The following is a 20,036-nucleotide window of genomic DNA, read 5'->3' as shown; positions in this document are numbered from 1 at the left end:
GATCTTCTTGCAGCCCAAGGGACTCTCAAGAGTCTTCTCCAGCACCAGAGTTCAAAAGAATCTATTCTTCGGCACTCAGCCTTCCTTATAGTCCAACTCTCGCAGCCATACATGACTACTGGGAATACCATTGCTTTGACCATGCGGACTTTTGTTGGCAGGGTGATGCCATCGCTTTCCTCCCAAGGAGCAGACGTCTTTTAATTTCATGGCTGCTGTCACTGTCTGCGGTGATCTGGGATCCCAGGAACGTGAAGTCTGTCACTACATCCACGACTTCCCCTTCTATTTGCCAAGGAGTGATGGGGCCGGATGCCATGATCTTAGTTTTTTTGATGTTGAGCTTCAAGCCCACTTTTGCGCTCTCCTCTTTTACCCTGAGCAAGAGGCTCTTTAGGTCCTCTTCACTTTCAGCCATTAGAGTGGTATCATCTGCATATCTGAGGTTGTTGATCTTTTCCCCAGCAATCTTAATTCCCACTTGTGATTCATCCAGGCCAGGATTTCGCATGATGTACTCTGCATATATATTAAATAAGCAAGGCGACAATATACATCCTTGTCATACTCCTTTTCCTATGCTAAACCAATCAGTTGTTCCATATCCGGTTCTAACTGTCGTTTCTTGACCCTTATACAGGTTTCTCAAGAGACATGTGAGGTGGTCTGGTACTCCCATCTCTTTAAGGACCTGCCATAGTTTGTTGTGATCCACACAGTCAAAGGCTTTAGCATAGTCAATGAAGCAGAAGTAGATGTTTTTCTGGTACTCTCTTGCTTTCTCCATAATCCAGTGAATGTGGGCAATTTGAATTCTAGTTCCTCTACCTCTTCGAAACCCAGCTTGTACTGTCCCAATACCTCCAGTTAAAGCATTTCAGGTAGCACGTGCTTTCTCTGCTGAGACTCTGAAGCCTTGCTGTCAGAGTAGATGAAGTGAGCTCAAAGAATCAATAGTCTGAGCTAGATGAAGCAGCCAATAAGGCAGCTTCATGCATTCATGTACAGTTTTCATAGGGCAGATAATAACCAGATCAAGAGTTTCATCCAAAGGTTCTTTTTCAGTGGTGTAAGGCCCTTCCTGCCTTGCCCTGGATAACCCAGGCTCGCCTAATCTCATCAGATCTCAGACACTAAGCAGGGTTGGCCCTGGATGGGGGACTTCCAAGAACTACCAGGGTCATGACGCAGAGGCAGGCAATGGCAAAACCACCTCTGAATGTTTCTTGCCTTGAAAACCCCACGGGGTGGCCATAAACCAGCTGTGACTTGACAGCACTTCCCACCACCACCAAGGCACTTCCTCCAGTGGAAAGGGACACTTCCCCCCATTGTCTTCCTTCTGCCACAGATTCACTTTGTTCCTGTACTATTCCTGAGAATTCCATGCCCCTCACTGGGCTGAGGGAAAGTCCTGTTCTGTTACTGGTGCTCCACTGACAGCACGCTAGAGTCAATCCTAAATTTTACTTTCTAAACTCTTATGGTGATTTACCTGAATTTAATTTGTGTATATATATATATTTAAAATACTGTTCACTGTGATATTATTTTAATCCCTGTCTTAAAAAAAAAATGGTTGAAAACTTTCTGGATGACTAATAAACTAACCGAACATGGAGGAAGGATGTTGATATCTGCCTGTGGGGTTCTAGAATGTTGGATGAAACTTTCCTTTTGCCCCAGATGAGGGTTTGTCTGCACACTCCATTGCAAGCCAAAAAGATTATTTGCAAGTATTGACTGTCTCCTGGCTCACTCACACCTGATGCTGAGTGATCCGGTTCTAACTGACGCTTCTTGACCATTATACAGGTTTCTCAAGAGACATGTGAGGTGGTCTGGTACTCCCATCTCTTTAAGGACCTGCCATAGTTTGTTGTGATCCACACAGTCAAAGGCTTTAGCATAGTCAATGAAGCAGAAGCAGATGTTTTTCTGGTACTCTCTTGCTTTCTCCATAATCCAGCGAATGTTGGCAATATGATCTCTCGTTCCTCTACCTCTTCGAAACCCAGCTTGTACTTCTGGCAGTTCTCTATCCACGAACTGTTGAAGCCTAGCTTGTAGGATCTTGAGCATGACCTTGCTAGCATGTGATATGAGTGCAATTGTGCGATAGTTTGAACATTCCTTGGCATTGCCCTTCTTTGGGATTGGAATGTATACTGACCTTTTCCAATCCTGAGGCCACTGTTGCGTTTTCCAAATTTGCTGGCAAATGGAGTGCAGAACTTTAACAGCATCATCTTCTAAGACTTTGAATAGCTCAGCTGGAATACCATCACCTCCACTAGCTTTGTTGTTAGTAATGCTTTCTAAGGCCCATTTAACTTCACATTCCAGGATGTCTGGCTCAAGGTCAGTGATTATACCGTCGTGTTTGTCAAGGACATTGAGGTCTTTCTTGTATAGTTCTTCTGTGTATTCTTGCCATCTTTTCCTAATCTCTTCTGCTTCTGTTAGGTCCCTACCGTTTTTGTCCTTTATCATGGCCATCTTTGCATGGAACGCTCCCTTGATTTCTCCAGTTTTCTTGAAGAGATCTCTAGTCCTTCCCATTCTATTGTTTTCCTCTGTTACTTTGCATTGTTCATTCAGGAAAGCCTCCTTATCTCTCCTTGCTGTACTCTGGAAATTTGCATTCAGTTGGGTAAATCTTTCCTTTACACCTTTGCCTTTCACTTTCTTTTCTCTGCTATTTGTAAAGCCTCATCAGAAAGCCACTTTGCTTTCTTGCTTTCATGCATTTCTTTTTCTTTGGGATGGTGGTGATTTCTGCCTCCTGGACAATGTCACAAACCTCCGTCCAAAGTTCTTCAGGCACTCTATCTATCAAATCTAGACCCTTGAATCTATTCTTCACCTCTACTGTATATTCATCAGGGATGTGATCTAGGTCAAACCTGAATGGCCTAGTGGTTTCCCCAATTTTCTTCAGTTTCTTTCCAGTCTCTTAATAGCTTTCCAGTCATAATCACTGGGTGAACTGGTCTTTCTGCACAAAAGTCCAACAGCTGAAGTTATATCTGGACGACAGATTGTGCTCAGATATAATAATTTTCCGATTACGGATCTGTATTCATGATTGTCTTTAAGTGGTTTTCCATTAGTAAGTTTGGGATAGTCCTTATCAAGTGGAGTGCTTACAGGATTGGAATCGTTCATTCCTACAGATTCAATAAAGTCCATGATCTTTTGCTTTTGGCTCAAAAGAAAACTTCCATCCTCAGTTCTTTCAATTTGTATTCCAAGGTAGTACTTTATAGTTCCTAATTGTTTAACTTCAACTTCTTTGTTCAGTTCAGTTTTGTTCAGTTCGATACATGTGTACATTTAAATGCTAGATAAATTTATTTAGAATTAAATCTGATAGGATTTACAAATGTGCAAAAGATCCCAGCCTTAGTCTGCCATAAAACATAGCAATTATTAAAAACATGCAATCTAAAACCAGATTTAAAATGGTACACAAACAAGATGGCAGTTTAACAAATAACTTCAGGTAGTCCATAATGCCTCCTGCAAGGTGTTAGTCTTGGCACTGGGGCCAATGCTGTGGACAGGGGAGGGCTTCTAATGTCCTGGCCCCACTGGTGGACCTCCTGATGGCACCTGGTATTTTTGGCCACTGTGTGACAGAGTGTTGGACTGGATGGGCCTTTGGCCTGATCCAACATTGGCGTCTCTTATGTTCTTATGACGTCTGCCACCTCAACTGAAGACCTGGTGGAACAGCTCTGTTTTACAGGCCCTGCGGAACTGTAACAAGTCCCACAGGGCCCTGATCTCAGCTGGGAGCGCATTCCACCAGGCCGGGGCCAGAGCAGAGAAAGCCCTGGCCCTGGTTGAGCCTAAGTGGATGTCTTTCAAGCCAGGGACAACAGGTAACATTGGCATCAGTGGGATTTAATTCCAAATATTGTATTCAGGAGTCAGGACCAGGACGTTAATTTGGAAGAAAGTTTGAAAGCAAAGCCCTGGCCTTGGTTAGTATTTGAATGAGAGACCATGCACGAACAAGACAGAACTTTCTACAAACCTGAAAAATGCCCCAGATTTGCAGGAAAATCTGAAATCTAAAAATAAACAAATGGGACATTAAAAGAAACAAAATGATAAAAGGAGCATCTGCAGCTTTAAGACATGGAAAACTTTAGTGGCTGTTGCTAGACAACTGCAACATTCTGAGCCTGGGTTTTGTCAGTAAAAGATGGGGAGGGGGCAGGGCTCTTTCCAAGGCTGTTTTGGACTTTGAGGGAAGACTCAGGCATGGCAGCAACCACTGAGTGTCTTGATACCACCAGACTTGTATGACTCAGCTAGGCCTGGCTGCTTGCTGCTGTTCAACAGCAGCCACCCTATGAAAGCCAGTGTGGTGCAGCGGCTAGAGCATCAGAGTAGGGTCTGGGAGACCCTGGTTCAAATCACCCATCTGCCATGGAAGCTCACTAGGTGATGTTGTGTCAGTCACGTACTTTCAGCCTATCCAACTCACAGGGTTGTTGTGAGGATAAAAAAGGAGGAAAGGAGAATGATGTAAGCTGCTTTGGTATGCCCACTGTGGAGAAAGGCAAGGTATAAATTAAGTTAATAAATAAGAAATATAGCTGAAGATGGGAGGCAGATACATGGAACTGCTGAGAAGGAGAGAATTGAGGAAGGAAAGGGAAGAGGATATGGGGGTTGCCAGGAGGAGGGAAAGGGAAAATAATGTGGGGATACAGAGGAAAGTGAGGTGCCTTCCCACAAGTCCTGGAGGGTTCCATATTATGCAAGTGGCCCTGGCCCAGCAGCCAGCACCATACAACGATGCCCTAGTCTTCCTAGGCAGAGGCTGGTAGGGGGAGGGAAAGCTGAAGACCGACAGGTAGGTAAAGGTAGGTTGGCTGTTGGGTAGGAAGGAGAGGAGTAATCAGGAAAGGAGGAGGGAGGCTATGAGGGCTTTCAGGGAAAAGGAAATAGTGGGGGAAGAGGAAATGAGACCCTCCCATAAGTCCTTGGGAGGGGGTCCTACTTGTAATTTACTATAGTTCTAATTCATAATGGTTTGGATTTATCTAGCTTCTCTAGTGTTGAAAAGTGGAGGAGGACCCTTGGACCACCAAAAGTGTGATCCTGAGGGTCATAGGACCTGCATGGATGAAAGTTGGGTGGGACAAAAACTACAGTAAGAAAGAGAATTAGGAGAGATTGCAACACATTGACCAGAATGTTCAGCTTGAACGTAAAATTTGGGGTTATTCATCCACTTGCAATACCATGTTTAACAAAAGCCCAAGCAATAGTTCTAGATTAAGACATCATCTTGTGTAAGTAACACACAGCAAGCTGATAGGCATGTTTTTTTCAGAATTGTCCCACACTTTTTTCTTTTTACTTTCTGTCTTTTTTTGCTGTTAAGTCACAGCTATGGAGAACCCATGGGATTTTCAAAGCAAGAGATGTTTGGAGGTGGTTTGGCCATTGCCTACCTCTGCATATCAACTCTGGACTTCCTTGGTGGTCTCCCATCCAAATGCTAACCATGGTTGACCCTGCTTAGCTTCTGAGATCTGACGAGATAGGACTAGCATGGGCTGTCCAGGTCAGGGTAATCATACTACTCCCCCCCCCATAAATCCATAGAGGAATATCCACTAGACCTGACCTAGACAAGGGTGAGTGTGGAGGACACATTGCTCATGGTTTCAAAGACCTGTCAGAGCTGGATTGTAAAAGTGTCTCTCAGATCCTCAACTAAACAAAACAACGGCTTGGGGCCTAATCTTGATGTTCTCTTCTGTCAGTGCTTTCCCACTATCAGACTGGATACTGTTACTCATATTACTGATCGCAAGTTAAACGGTTGGCTTGTGTCGGTGGACAGATTTCAGCCATCCCTCCTTCTTGCAGGGGCTTCATCCAGAAGTTTGTTTTGGTTCTGAACACATGAATATGAATAAGAACATAAGAAGAGCCCTGCTGGATCAGACCCATAGTTCATCTAGTCCAGCCTCCTGTTTCACACAGTGGCCAGCCAGCAACAGGGCATAGAGGCCCAAGACTTCCCCTGATGTTGCCTCCTGGGATTCAGAGGATTCGTGCCTCTGAATGTGGAGGTTCCCTTCAGTCATCATGGCTAGTAGTCATTGATAGTCTTATCCTCCATGAATTTATCTAATCCCCTTTTAACACTGTTTATTCCTTTGGCCATCACTACATCCTCTGCCAGTGAATTCCACATTTTAATCACTTTCTGTGAAAAGCAGTATTTCCTTTTGTGCATCCTGAAACTACTGCCCATCAGCTTCTTTAGATGCCTTTGAGTTCTACCATTTTGGGAGAGGGAGAAAAAATTCACTTTGTCAACTCTCTCCACCCCATGCATTATTTTATAAAACTCCATCATGTCCCTCCTTAACTGTCTCTTTTCTAAATTGAAAAGCCCCAGACTCTTCAGCCTTTCCTCATAGGGAAGGTGCTCCAACCCCCTAACCATCTTGGTTGCCCTCCTCTGTACTTTTTCCAGCACTGCACTATCTGTTTTGAGACACAGTGACCAGAACTGTATTCTAAGTGAGGCTGCACCATAGATCTATACAGGGCATTACAATATATATTTTTAAAAATAGCCTTTTTATTCTTAATCCCTTTCCTAATAATCTTTAACAGAGTTTTTCTTTTTCACCACAGCAGCACATGGGGTTGACACTTTCACTGAGTTATTCACTACAACCCCAAGATCTTCTTCCCTCTCAGTCTCAGCAAGTTCAGTCCCCATTATCCTAGACTTGAAGTTGGGTTTGTTTTTTTGGTCCCAGTGTGCATCACCTTACATTTACCAGTCCAGGGCTCTTTTTGTAGAAAAAGCCCAGCAGGAACTCATTAGCATAATAGGCCACAGCCAACAGCAGGAACTCATTAGCATATTGGACCACACCTCTGACAGCACAACTCATTAGCACATTAGGCCACACCCACATGTTACCAGAAGTGTGGTTATCCAGCCACACCCACCTTTTGCTTGTTATTCTGTTTACCTTGTTTGTTGTCAAAATCCAGGGCCTTTTTTTGTAGCAGGAACTCCTTTGCATGTTAGGCCACACACCCCTAATGTAGCCAATCCTAATGAGTTTCTGCTGTTGGGTGTGGCCTATTATACTATTGAACTCCTGCTGGGCGTGGCCAACTTGGGAGCCAGCAGGAACTCCATTCCTGTGTGTTCCTGCCCCAAAATAGCCTTGTTTACCACCATTGAACTTAATTTGCCATATTGTCACCCACTCACCCAGTTTCTGGAGGTTCTTTTGGAGCACTCCAAAGTCATCCTTGGTTTTTACCATTCTGCAAACCTGGCCACTACACTACTCACCCCTAGTTCCAGATCATTTAGGAATAAATTAATGTTTTATTCTGAATCAACAATTGGGTCAGTGTGAAACCTAGAATTGTATATTATTTATTTATTTATTTATTTATTAGATTTTTATCCCGCCCTCCCACCGAAGCGGCTCAGGGCAGCTTACAACAATTAAAAGCCAATAAAGATTAATGCAGTACATCTAAAATAAAACAGCCAATATAACTTATTAACAATAAAATTACAATTAGAGCATTACAGTTTGCACATGGCGGCCGTCCATATAAAGTGCTAGAGTGTTTGATCTGGGCTGTTAAACGCTTGGCGGAATAGCTCAGTCTTTACCGCTCTGCGGAATTGGTGGAGATCCCGCAGAGCGCGGATTTCGTTCGGGAGCTGATTCCACCATACTGGTGCAGCTAAGGAAAACGCCCTGGTTCTCGTCACTGTTAATTTAGCGTTCCTAGGGCCAGAGGGGACTAAGCGATTCTGCGATTCAGATCTCAGTGCTCTTGGGGGAACGTACGGGGAAAGGCGGTCCCGCAGGTAGGCAGGCCCCAGACCATAAAGGGTCTTTAAAATATTCTGGCTCTCCAAGGATTAGGAGATCTACCCAAGTCCTACTATCTAAATCCTTTTACCTGGAGATGCCAGACTCAGAACATATTAATCATAAATAATCATAAATTCTGATATGGAGGATTCCAAGATTTGTTGCCTACTGAGAGAGCTGCTGGATTATGGGAAATTTCTCCATAATGATACAAGTACACTTTAGAGGGTATATCTTCCTGGAGGTGCAAGTACACTTTAGAGTGTATATCTTCTATCTATGATGAGTTCTTCGTGGATTGGGGTGCATGCATTCAAGGGGGCTGTTCTTTAACTGTTCTCTGTTGAGATCTATTGAAACATATATTACAAATACTACTGAATTTAAGCAACACACTTAAGCACAGCAAATGTTTGATGGATAGGCTAAACTTTGCTGTTTCTGGACTGCAAATCTATGGCCTTTAAGATCACACCTGCATGTGAAAAGCTCCCGTCAGGCATGTGCCCATGAAGCCATCTTAGGCAAGCTACTGTTCTCTCTGCAATGTGCTGGTAATGATACCAGCCTACTGTACAGGGTTGTTGTGAAGATCTTTGTTTTAATGAATGTGAAGTGCTCTGAGTAGTCCAAAATACTATATATTATCAGCCACACAATTCATACTACACAAAGTCCAAGGATGTTTCCCTTTAGAGTGCTTTGATTTTCAAGGTGTTGAGTTAATCCATTATTGAATCTCCATGTGTTTGTTATTACAAAACTTAATGTATTGGTGATGGTCAGGGTCTGCATTAGTCCCATCTGCTCAGAGAGATTTTAGACTTCTGTTTCTCAAACAGAAACTCCCATTGCGTCATGGCAAATTGCTCTTGAAATGGAGAGCAAGCTAGGCAAGACACCAGAAATCTCTGAACAGCTATTTTGTTGATATTTTTTGTTTCATTTTTGAAATGGGTAGCTATGGGAACAATGGGCTGTGACTGTTAACCCTTTCTGCAGGACTACTTTCCTGATGTTGATGAACCCCATGGACCTGTTCTTTGGCCTTTCAGGGGAAATGTGTGGGGACCTTTTTTTTTTTTGGTCCTGTGGAGTGCTGATTTCAATCAGGGCAATGGCTGATCCACCTCTCCCAGGCCTTATCCCTGATTTAACACTCCCCCCCCCCCATACCCTGCACTCCTTAAAAACGCAGCAGGAGATCTGCTCATGGGTCTTTGAAGACCACGACTGGTGGTCAATGCTCCCTCTAAGCTGTGGAGTCTTGTGAACAAAAATTCTACTTTGTGAGCTACTGGCATTAAAGTTGTGGGTATTTGGCTCCCTCATAAATGAGTTTGCTCTGAGCTAGGACAAAAATGTGTGAGCTGGAGGCTAAAAAACGGTGAGCTACCTCACACTAACTCAGCTTAGACGGAACACTGCTGCTGGTGGGCACGCCAGTTGTTTGGGGAAGGAAGGGACAGTATGTTGAAAATCAAAAGGGTCTCTATAATACACCATTTTTTCCATGTTTAAGAGTTCCTTGTATTTTGTCTAATGTCTATTCCCCCCCCAAAAAAATAACATTCTATTTAGATCTTTCATAATCCCACTCTGATGTAATTATTTAAAATTGTAACAACCTACAATCATCACCAAAGCTTAATAAGGATGATATAATAATGCTTCTAAAGAGTAAGACTAGTTTGTAGTGATAGATTTTATATACATAATTTTTTTTTGAATGCCAGAGAGCAATGAATCAATTTCTTTTTCTTTCTTGTAAATGTTTTTTCTCTCTCTCTCTTTCTTTTTAAAAAAATGTTTGGCAGGTTAATTTTTCAGAAGGAGGCCCAGGCTCCAATTCCACCGGAAGTGAGGTAGCATCCATGTCCTCTCAACTCCCGGATACACCCAACAGCATGGTAGCCAGTCCTATTGAGGCATGAGGAACATTCCTTGTGATGTTGTGGTCTTTGAAGTCTTTTCGCCCCTGCTGGAGAGAGTGGGAAAGCTACCACGTTTGGGGACTCGAGAGAAAAAAAAAAGTGTTTAGAAAAAGAAAGAATGGAAAAAAAATATTTAATACAACCTTGTTCATGAACCTAAACAAAGACAACTCCATGAACTGTCTGGGGAGTTTTGTTTTGTTTTTCCTTTTGCAATGATAAGGTAGCAACACTGTGAAGACAATCATGGGATCTTACTAGAATAATATTCAAAGAGCAAAGGAAAATGCTTTTTTTTAAAAAAAAAAAATACCCACGCAAAAGGATCTGAGGAGGAGGATCAAGGGGAAAAAAATAAACAGACGTTTGAAAAACGTGAAGGATCCGGTCCTGAAGATTTCCCACCTTTTCCCAGATGGTACCCTTCAGCGACTGCACATCCTCGAGAGAAAGCCTCGTTTCCATCCTTAACCCCCTCGGTGCTGTTTGTCAGCTGGCCTTTCCCCTTGCCAAAACCAAAACATACTAGGGAAAAGAAAACACTTCGGAAAGGAGTTCTTATAGGTTGCTTCCCCCGAGATCAAGAAAGGACAATCTATAGCCCCTCCAGACAGAACGAGCCATTGAAAGGAGGAGGAGCTGCGAGTGGTTTGAAAAAGTGCTGGGGGGTTTTTTGGTTTGTTTTGCTTTTTTGGTTTTTTAAAAATCCCCGTTGACTCCAACCAGGGAGGGGGTTGTGGTCTCCGACTAGCGTGCACTGTCGCTTCTTCCCCCTCCCCACCTTCTTTTTGGGGTTAGGGCTGGCCGAGATCCCTCCTGTCTCCCGAAGCCTCCAGTGACTTTCGAGGTTTTTTTTGGTTTGTTCGTTAAAGGAGGAAGTCGTGTGCGTGTGTGTGCGTTGGGGGAGGGAGCGTTTTACATCCCAGTTTAAAACTTCTTTTGCAACCAGGTATACCTCTTTTTTTGGCCACACACACACACAAATGGTGTCTCTCGGGGTTGTGTTTTTGACTGGCGTCGGCTCAATAACATTCCCTCTCCCTTCTCCCCCCCCCAAAGATGTGTATAGTTCTGTTTTTTTCTTTTTTTAAAAAAAGAAAATGGACTGTTTCTCTCTATATCTCTCCCTTTCTCGCTCTCTGGAACCGAGAAGCGGGGGTGGGGGGGGATAACTTTTGTTTGCTCTCTCGCATTGCAAAAATTATAAAAATAATTTATTATTTATTATCCGAAGACTTGCTACTTTGTCCTGTCCTGATTTGCTTTTAAAAAAATGATGGGGGGGGCGGGGGTGTCTTTTGTTTGCTGCTTTGTTTTCCCGTTTGGTTTTTGCTGAAGCTTGACAGGAAAAGGGCACGATCCGCGCCGGGGACTTCTCCTCCGCAAGGCCTTGCAAGACCTTAATATCTTGCGCAGGAAAACTTCCCAGGAAATTGTACCCAGAAGGGGGGGGGGGAGAGAATGAAGAAAGCTTTCGACCGCCGTCTTTGCAATTTATGTCCAATTATATGTGGGGCAATTTTTTTTATTTTGGAGGTTGGTCCTTTTTTAAAAAAAATCCCTCTCAAGTATTATGCGAAATAAAAGCGCCGTATGTAGAATGATTATTATCTTCAGGAGTATTTCACTAACTAAACGTTTGGTATACAGAAACAATAAAGTAATTCAGAATAACGATCCAAGCACCCTCTTTGATATATATAATATGCCATAATATTATATATAAAGTTTGTTTACAGGTTAGCTGCTAAATACCTGTAATCAAATATTGCCTGAGATAAGGAGGGTGCAGTACTTTATTACACGTATTAACCATCAGCTTGTAAATATCAATTTCTGATTTCTTTCCAGGGTTAAATACGTAACTCAGGCTCTGTTAAATTGATTATTGCTGGACCAAGGCGGAGTTTACGGTGCACTCCCAGGACATTTCCCCGGAAGTAAGGCCCATTGAGTAGACCCGAGCAGGATTCTTGAGTAGACCACCTTAGTCTTGCTCCTCTTCTCTCTGCTACTTTTTGAGTAAGGCTGTTGCAGATCCACCGTGCACCTGAAGTCCCAAGAAACCTCGGGCCACTTTCCAAACTCCTTAAAAACAATCAACCCTCATATGTACAGCGGAGGGGCGTCTGTGTTCTTTTCAGGCGGGCGCCCAAAGAGGGGCGGGGTGTTCCGGGCTACAAATACACGCTTGTCTATGCTCAGTGTGGCAAACCTCTTAGGAGAAAAGATCTGTGTTGAGGATCTGACTCACTGGCTGCAAAATCCTAACGACACCTCCTTGGGAGTAAACCCACTGAAGAACGTGGGCTTATTTCCGAGTAGACACATTACCCCAACTCAGTGTAGGCTGGTTTTGCATAGCTAGCTAGATACAGATATTGGAGAGAGAGAGAAAGAGACTGCTCTCTACCAAAGTCTCCTGGCTGTTTCTGTGACCTCATAGCTAGCTAGATACAGATATTGGAAAGAGAGAGAAAGAGAACTGCTCTCTACCAAAGTCTCCTGGCTGTTTCTGTTTGTTTTTTTTTTTCGCCCCTTTTGTTTGCGGGGGGGGGGGGGTGACTGGTGAAAGCTAAGGCGAGGAGGGGGTTATAGCTAAGCTGCGTCGGCACAAAGGTGCGATCCCTATACCAAGGGGCTGGATTGAGTTCCTCAGGCTGCCCCATTCGTGGCTCTGACCGTGCAGCCGTGGGAGTGTCTCACGGTGCCTGTGCGGAAGACACTCTCCTGGGAGCGAGCGCCAGGGAAGAGACCTGGGAGTCGGATTGCTGGGTGACTTGTTGAGAAGAAGACGGTCAGATTCCCACCCGTTGCGCCGCTTTACTTGAACCCGGATCGCCACTGCTGTTAAGCCGAAGTGTACCAGGCAGGATCGGCGGTCAGCCCTATTAACAGCTAAACTGGTGAAACTGAACGGTTTAGATTGGGGCAGGTTCTTTAACGCGTCTGAAACCCTTGCTTTTAATATCTGCGATCCTGCGAGTGTTCAGGTGGCTAAGCCCTGTTGGTTTGAAGCAGCAGAACAAAGTCCGAGTCCGGTGGCACCTTTAAGACCCACCAAGTTTTGTTCAGGGTATGAACTGTCGTGTGCAGGCACACTTCTTCAGGTACAATGAAACGGAAATTACCGGTCCATACATATAGGTAGGGGGTGAGCAGTAAATTAACTTACAGCGTAACGAAGGTGTTTAATAGATTCAAGGACCAAACAGGAATAACAAGCTTAGTTTATATGGTCATCATTTGTTTGGGTTTAATTCTGGGGAAATAAATGTGTCAGAATTGGAGATTGATGTGTAAATGGGCCCTTCTTAATTGTGGAATGCTGAAAGTAATTAACTGAGACCCTGTTGTTAAACTCCATCCCTCACCTCTCAAGCAAGGAAACGACCTTGCAGCATCGTCTTCTTTGAAGCAGTGCTATTGGTTGTGTAGAGTTATCTCTCCTGTCCCCAAACCAGAGAAATACATTCCAGTCTAGCATTCCAAATTAAATTGTATTCTACTAGTCATTGTATTACAATCTACTATTCTAAACTATTATTCCAAATAAGAAATAGAATAAAGAGGAGGTATGGCCCTTCTGGGGGATTGGTGAGAATATAGATGTAAGGGCTGAATGAGGTTAGCATATGTAGTGAGATAAGAAACCAATATCCCTGTTAAGTCCTGGGGATTCCATTGCTCTGAGTGTTGTAATAACTTGCAACTCCCTTTCTAGTCTGTTCAGGAAAACGATAAAACAGTTACTTTCAGGTCACTCATTGACTGTCCTAGAGCTGGAATGTCCTGCAAGAGTTGTTGGTGAAAATTATACTCTTCATAGTTGCCTACGAGTTTTACCCAGAACAGGAAAGTCTGTGTACCCCAAGAACCTTAGGAGGGTCACCCTGACCCCCCCCCCCCGAATTTAAAAGTCGAGGCAAGGGAAAGGATAAGGGAGACAGAGAATTCTCTTCCATTCTGTCGGAGGATCTGTAGGTTAATCCCCAGAATCTCTCCCAAGATCTCCCACTTGCTACTCATTCATAAACTGTCAAGGGAGCTTTGTGGCATCCAAGCGAGCAGTTCCGTTGTGGGTCCCACTCCATTCGCAGGCACCCCCTCTAAAAGGGTCGTACTTTTGTGTACCTTCTGTGTTGGTGGAGGAGGGGTTGTTTTTCAGCGCATTCGGGGGAAAAGAAGATACAAGAGATTTTTTTTTTTTTTTTAAGGAGTGTTAAAAGACAGATGACATGGGGCTGATCTGGGACTTCTCTGCATTTCGTTCTCTTTCTAGCAGCTGCATAGTAGGGCGTGGATCGGGGCTATCAGCAGAGCCCTGAAACCCACCCAGAACATTTTAGGGGTTTAAAAAAAAAGTTTTCATTGGGCAAAAGGTGGGACTTTAGTTTCTGAGATTTATTTTCACTTAAACGGACTTTAAAAATGCTTACGCTAAAAAGCGTTTCTTACTCGCCTGCAGGACGTGCATACGGAAGTGTAGATACTCGAACCCTGATCCCAAGGGCCTTGAGGATTGCACTGACTGGCTTCTTGAAAGGAAAAAAAAAATGCCTGAAAGCAGTACGTTGATTTGCTCGAGAGTTCCGACAAAGCCCCTCCCCCCGCCTTTGTTGATCCTGTCGTGTTGCAAGCAGAACAGTTCGGACCCTAGGAGTAAATCTCATTGAGCTCAGTGGTACTTACTTCTGAGTAAACGTGCCCAGGATTTGGGGCCGCACGAAAGGGAAACAAACCAAGGTTCAAAGTTATCCTAACCCCCCCCCCCGCCCCATGCTTGACTAGAACAAGGATAAATGACAGGCAAGTGTACTTTTTAAAAATTCCAATAAATATGAAAACCGGCTTTAAATAGCCGGGTGTCCCAAAGCGTCACAAGTGTATTAATGCTGGTTCTCAGGAAGCAGGATTTGGGGATAAGTGGGACTGGGGAGGTCTGGGTTCCTAACATATTGGTGAAGATTCTCCATTGCCCAGGTCACCCAGGCTTGTTCGCTCGCTTGCTTCGGTGTCTTTCCGCTCACAAAACCTACTTATGGAGCGCCCTGGAACAGCAAACCAACTATGGGCACGGTCCAGCCAACGCACAAAGTGCCAAAAGGAATTACTTCCCACGCAGTGCTGCTCCCTCTAAGCTGTGGAGCCCTCTGAGAAAAAAAATATACCTTGTGAGCTACTGGCGTTGAAGTTGGTGAGCGAGTGATTTGGCTACTGCATAAATTAGTTTGCTCTGGAGCCCTCCTTCCTGAGCTAAGGCAAAAATGTGTGAGCCGGAGGCTAAAAAACTGCGAGCTAGCTCTCACTAACTCAGCTTAGAGGGAACACTGCTTCCGAGGAAACACGGATAGGAGAGGGCTGCACTTCTAGTTGGGTTCAATGCCTATTTTACTAGGAAGTAAGTCGAATTAAATCCAGTGGGGACTTATCCCCGTGCATAGGACCGTAGCCTTAAAAATGGACCGCGTTTGGCTGGATCGTGCCCGAGGCTGCGATCCTGAGCGCATTTTCTCGGTTTCTAAATTCTGTAGGGGGGGGCGGGATCTTACTTCCCATGTGAGGCTTAGTGCTCTCTACGCGTCATTGTTATTAACGGCCATCAATACAACCACGTTTGGAAAGCAAATGGATATAGTCAGGGTGGCGTCGGTGTTGGGATGAACGGCTGTAAACATGTTTCACGTGATTGTGGATCCGTGTGACTTACTCGTGACGACTTGGCTACTTGCAAGAAAGTTGGGTCCCTCGAGGAGATGCTCTGGAATATAACATTTCTACCCCTCTTTCCGGCTCAACAAAGCGGGAGGAATTAACTGCTCTGTTGAATGCTCGCCCCGTCGCCCCGCTTACACCAGAGTAGCCTTAGGAAAGAGCAAGGGTCCAGTAGCACCTTAGAGACTCACAACATTTGTGGCAGGGGATGAGCTTTCGGGAGCCAGTTCAGAGTAACCTGAGTGGAGCTAGTTGTGTTGAGCTGCCTGGGTCTAATGCGGCGCAGGAGGCAGGACGCGGCGCCTTCCTTTTCACTGGTCCTGCAGTCCACACACCACTTCAAACGGGTGTGCAGGCCTATTTGGACTGGCCTCCTTCCGCTTCCCCGCAGATGGGGACTCAGTCCGAGTAGCCCGACTCTACCTAATGCTGCTTTCACACACCTTGGATAAGGTACTTTCAATGCCCTTTAGCAATTGTTTGCAAAAGGATTATAGTGTCTGGAACAGGAAAACCCACCTGCAAATGGTTGCTACAGTGCGTTGAAAGTGCATTATTCCTTGTGTATGAAAGGTGCGTTAGTCTCCTGACCGAATCTCTTTGCAACCTGCGTCCTTTTCCTCTGGTTAAAGGCAGGGGTTTTCCATCGTTTAAGGATTTGTTCCTTTGCAAGAAATGTAAACCAACTCCTAATGAATGTACTGGGATGGGAGTATGAGGAAGCATCTTAGATTGACTCCATCCTGTTGAACCGAATGCGACTTGTAAAGAAGTTGGAATAGTGTGGTGAAATGGCATTCAAGTTATAACATTGCCCACAATCCCCAGGATTTCCTGGCAGCTACTCCGGTTTGGAACCGGTTTCAAATCGATTAGCGATGCAGTCCCCAGCTTCTTTGCTTATGTCCTGTGAGCTACTGCAAGATTTCTAGATACTTGGGGCTTTGTTTTTAGCATGTGCGTATCAACAGAGGTGGAAAGTAAGGGGTGGGGTAATATTGTCAGTGACTACCCAACAGCTGGTGAAAGGGAGGCTCTCTTTGACTGGCACGTGTGGCAGGAAGGCCTCGTTGCCCGACTTCCTTTCTTCCGTCTGAAAACCCCTTGCTGAGCGGGGCGCTGTCATCTCCACTTCCTGTCTGAGATGGCTGGTAGTGCCGAGTTTCATACCAAAACCACCCGCTCCCTTTAAAATCCCTTAGCCAATTTCAGGCGGAAGAACCGATATTCTTCTTGTCAGTTCAGGGGTGTGTGTGAACTGATGCACTTTCGTAGCGCAATCCTGAACAAGAGTTGCATCTTTCCGAACCCATCGATTTCAATGGATTTAGAAGGATGTTGCTCTGTTTAGGACTGCTTTGCTAAACATCAACCTGAGAATTGTTCCGCTTGCTGAAGAGAGCCAGTGTGGTGTAGTGGTTAAGAGCGGCAGGACTCTAACCTGGAGAACTGAATTGTTCCACATGAAGCCTGCTGGGTGGCCTTGGGCCAGTCACAGCTCTCAGCCCCACCTACCTCACAGGGTGTCTGTTGTGGGGAGAGGAAGGGAAGGCGATTGTAAGCAGCTCCGAGACTCCTTAGGGTAGAGAAGAGCGGGGTATAAAACCAACTTTTCTCCTTCTTAAGGTACAGGGAAGAAATTGTCCTGCCAGTCTACACTTTCTTCCTGGCCTGTTGTTGTAATTCAATGGCTGAGATTTCTGCAGCAGTGAATCCACCAAGCTGAGAAATCTCCCTTCCCGGGCACATGTTCGGGGTCACTTATAGACTGCGCCTGCTCAGAAATTACTTATTTAGAAGTAAACCCTACGGAGTTCAGTGGCGTCGACATCCCAGAAACTGTGCGCGGGATGGCAGACTTAAAATGAGCTATGGGGTCCTAAACTGCATTAAGATCCTGCTTGTGGTCTGATATTGTCAATGCCCCCCCCCCAAAAAAAACCCCTCTTCATTTATAGGTGGGTAATTACGAGACATTCTACTCTTCCTCTGCATTTGTGAATCAGACAGCAGTAATTCCCCCCTTATTGGTTAATCCGAATTAAAGGGGGTTGTTTGATGTATTCGCAGTCTGTTTTAGGCAGGGTCTCCGGGCGCAGGTCCTCTTCTTTCATTAAACTGAATGGACTAGGTTTTATTTCCAGCGTTCCCACCGATTAAATTCACTGTTGCTTTAAATATGACTTATTCCAACGGTCCAGATGCATTGGAGAAACGACAAGCGCGTGTTTTACTCAGTTTACTTACTCCACTGCGTTTAGCCCCAAGAAAGAATACAATAGAGCAGCAGTTCTATTCGGAAAGCTATTTACTCCCAAATAGACTGAGAGAGAGAGAAAGAGAAAACTAAATCCCTGAAAAATGGCAAAAGTTTTGACTGGAGTCATTAATGCTCGGGTCGGGCGTAGTTTCTTCCTCCTCGTTTTTGGGATGGCCAGGTTGGTATCTCTTGCAGCTCGCAATCTGTGAAACTGGGACGTGTATGTGTTAAAGAGGAGTAAGATTCGGGCAAGATTAGAATTCTATGCTTTGTCCGGAAATGAAAGGGGAGGGGGAGAGATGTTTGACTACGTTTGCAAAGGACGTACCAGTGGGGAAAGAGGTGGTAGCCCAAAGGGAAAGTCCCCCTCGTTTTGGGGTACCAAGGGGTTTTTTTCCAGGTTAAAAGATCCGAAGCTCCAGGCTAGAAGAGGTCTGGACTCCGTGGCTTCAGAAAGCGGGTGGTCTCCATCTATGGCGGCGTCTGTGCACTGAGTTTTACGCTAAGAAACGTTTGGGTAGATCCATCTCCCTGTTAATCCAAAGTGGCTGCCAGGGAATTCTTGAAAGTGCTCGCGTTTATTTCACTTGGTCATTACCCGCCTTCAGCCCTAAAAGAGGTTTGCTTGCAAGTAAAGCTCACTGACTAAGGCACGACTGGACTCACATCTAGCTGTCTCACAGATTATTTAACACGCCGTGTTGAGGCCGAAGTCAAGCTGGGGCATCCTGCCGAAAAACAGTTTCGTCTTGTTCATTTTTGCGTCACACACCTATTTGTATTTCGACCTCCCCTGATAATGATGCTTTAAAAAAGTAACTGCAAATATTCGGAGACCTAATTTCAGCCTACCAGTGGTGCGACTCTGCGCACATTTCCTCAGAAATAAGCCCCTCTTTGTTGTTCCACATGAAGAACGGTTGCATGGGACTACACCTTTGCGTCACTGTCCCGTACAAAGGCAAGCATTCCACTTCCGCTGATTTAGGGGAATGGTATTTAAGCGAAGATTTCAGTGTCGTTGAAATCTACGGGATTTAACTCTGTCTGGATCCTGCCCTTCTTTGTGCTGTGTGATACTGGCCAAATAAGAATGCTGTGTGTCAACAATATCTGAGATTATACCCGGGTTTCTTTCTCTTGGCTGCAAATTTAAGAGAAATCCAAGTGAGGACGGGGCACGAAGGCTTTTAGTTTAATTTAATTTAACTTATCTGTTTTGTTGTTGTCGTTCTTAGTTTTACTTTGGGATAAAGAAACAGGGTCATCTCTCTTTTTAAAATTGAATGGAAGTAGTGTAAAGGTTTCCATCACAAGGGCCGTGGGTTTACTTGGAAGGAAGACCCATGCAGTTCAGTGGGACTTGCTTCCCGGGCAGTATTCTTTTTCGATCAGAACCCTTGACTGCGAAAAAATGAAAATGAAAGTCTCGGTAAACCGCGTCGGGCAATCCGGTGCGTGGAGCCAGGGACCCGTCCTCAAGTGACAGCAGCACCCCCCTCTCGTCCGTCTCCCGGCTGCGTTGGGCTGCCTTGGTGGACGGAGATCCGGGCTTGGCCCTGGCTTGTTGTTTTTCTTGATAACAAAGCCGGGCGGCTGGCGTGGCTGCTGGAGTTCAGGCGCCACAAACATCAGCCCGAGCGGGAACAATGGCCCAGGCGCGTTCAGCGGGGGATCTCTCTTCGCCTCCGGAAGACTTCAGGCGTGGAGACAGAAGGCGGCTCGCAGGGGAGCCGGGGAGGTGGACGGGGGGCACCCACCCACCCACCAGGTGAGGTCCTCCTGGGCAAAGGGAGCTTTCATGCTGCTGGAGAGATAAGCGGCTGTTCTGTTTGCACAGGCTCGGGATGTTTGCGGAGGAATTCCCTCTCTCGGGCGGGGGGCGGGCGAGGGATGTGCGGGGGAGTGTCTGGGCAGGGACGGAGCGAGGCGCACGGGTCTTCTTTGCCGCTGTGGTCTTTCAGCAGATGGGGTTTCCTCCGGGGGGAAAATCACAGGAAACATTGTGGGTCTGGCGATTTTGGAAGCCAAAAGAGCTCGGATTCTGGAGTCTGTGATCGGCTCCCAGACTTTGCTTGTTGGCGTTTCGGATGGGGGGGACTGGGGTCTCATCGGGGTGGGGGGGGTGGAAGCTCCAGAGTGAGCGGACGCCCGTTTTCTTGGGAATCAGTTTCACCGAAGACCGCGGGGCTCGCTTCTGAGTAAACCCGCGTAGGATCGCGCGGTTAGAAC

The 20,036-nt window shown here is 45.4% G+C and overlaps 1 protein-coding gene across 1 annotated transcript in view; it reads left to right on the top strand.

The window, feature by feature from the left end:
• Positions 1-10,876, top strand: part of ISL1 (ISL LIM homeobox 1) — a 29,884-nt gene extending 19,008 nt beyond the window's left edge. The window contains exon 6 of the mRNA XM_015408472.1: positions 9,713-10,876. Coding sequence (XP_015263958.1) covers positions 9,713-9,829 — 117 coding nt within the window. The 3' untranslated portion in view covers positions 9,830-10,876. The remainder of the gene's footprint in view (positions 1-9,712) is intronic.
• Positions 10,877-20,036: the final 9,160 nt, after the last annotated feature.

Source organism: Gekko japonicus, unplaced genomic scaffold (assembly GCF_001447785.1).
Source record: "Gekko japonicus isolate JY-2015 unplaced genomic scaffold, Gekko_japonicus_V1.1 scaffold941, whole genome shotgun sequence".
NCBI classification, from domain to species: Eukaryota; Metazoa; Chordata; class Lepidosauria; order Squamata; family Gekkonidae; genus Gekko; species Gekko japonicus.
Note: the sequence above shows the minus strand (reverse complement) of the source record. Positions and strands in the feature narration are given on the sequence as shown.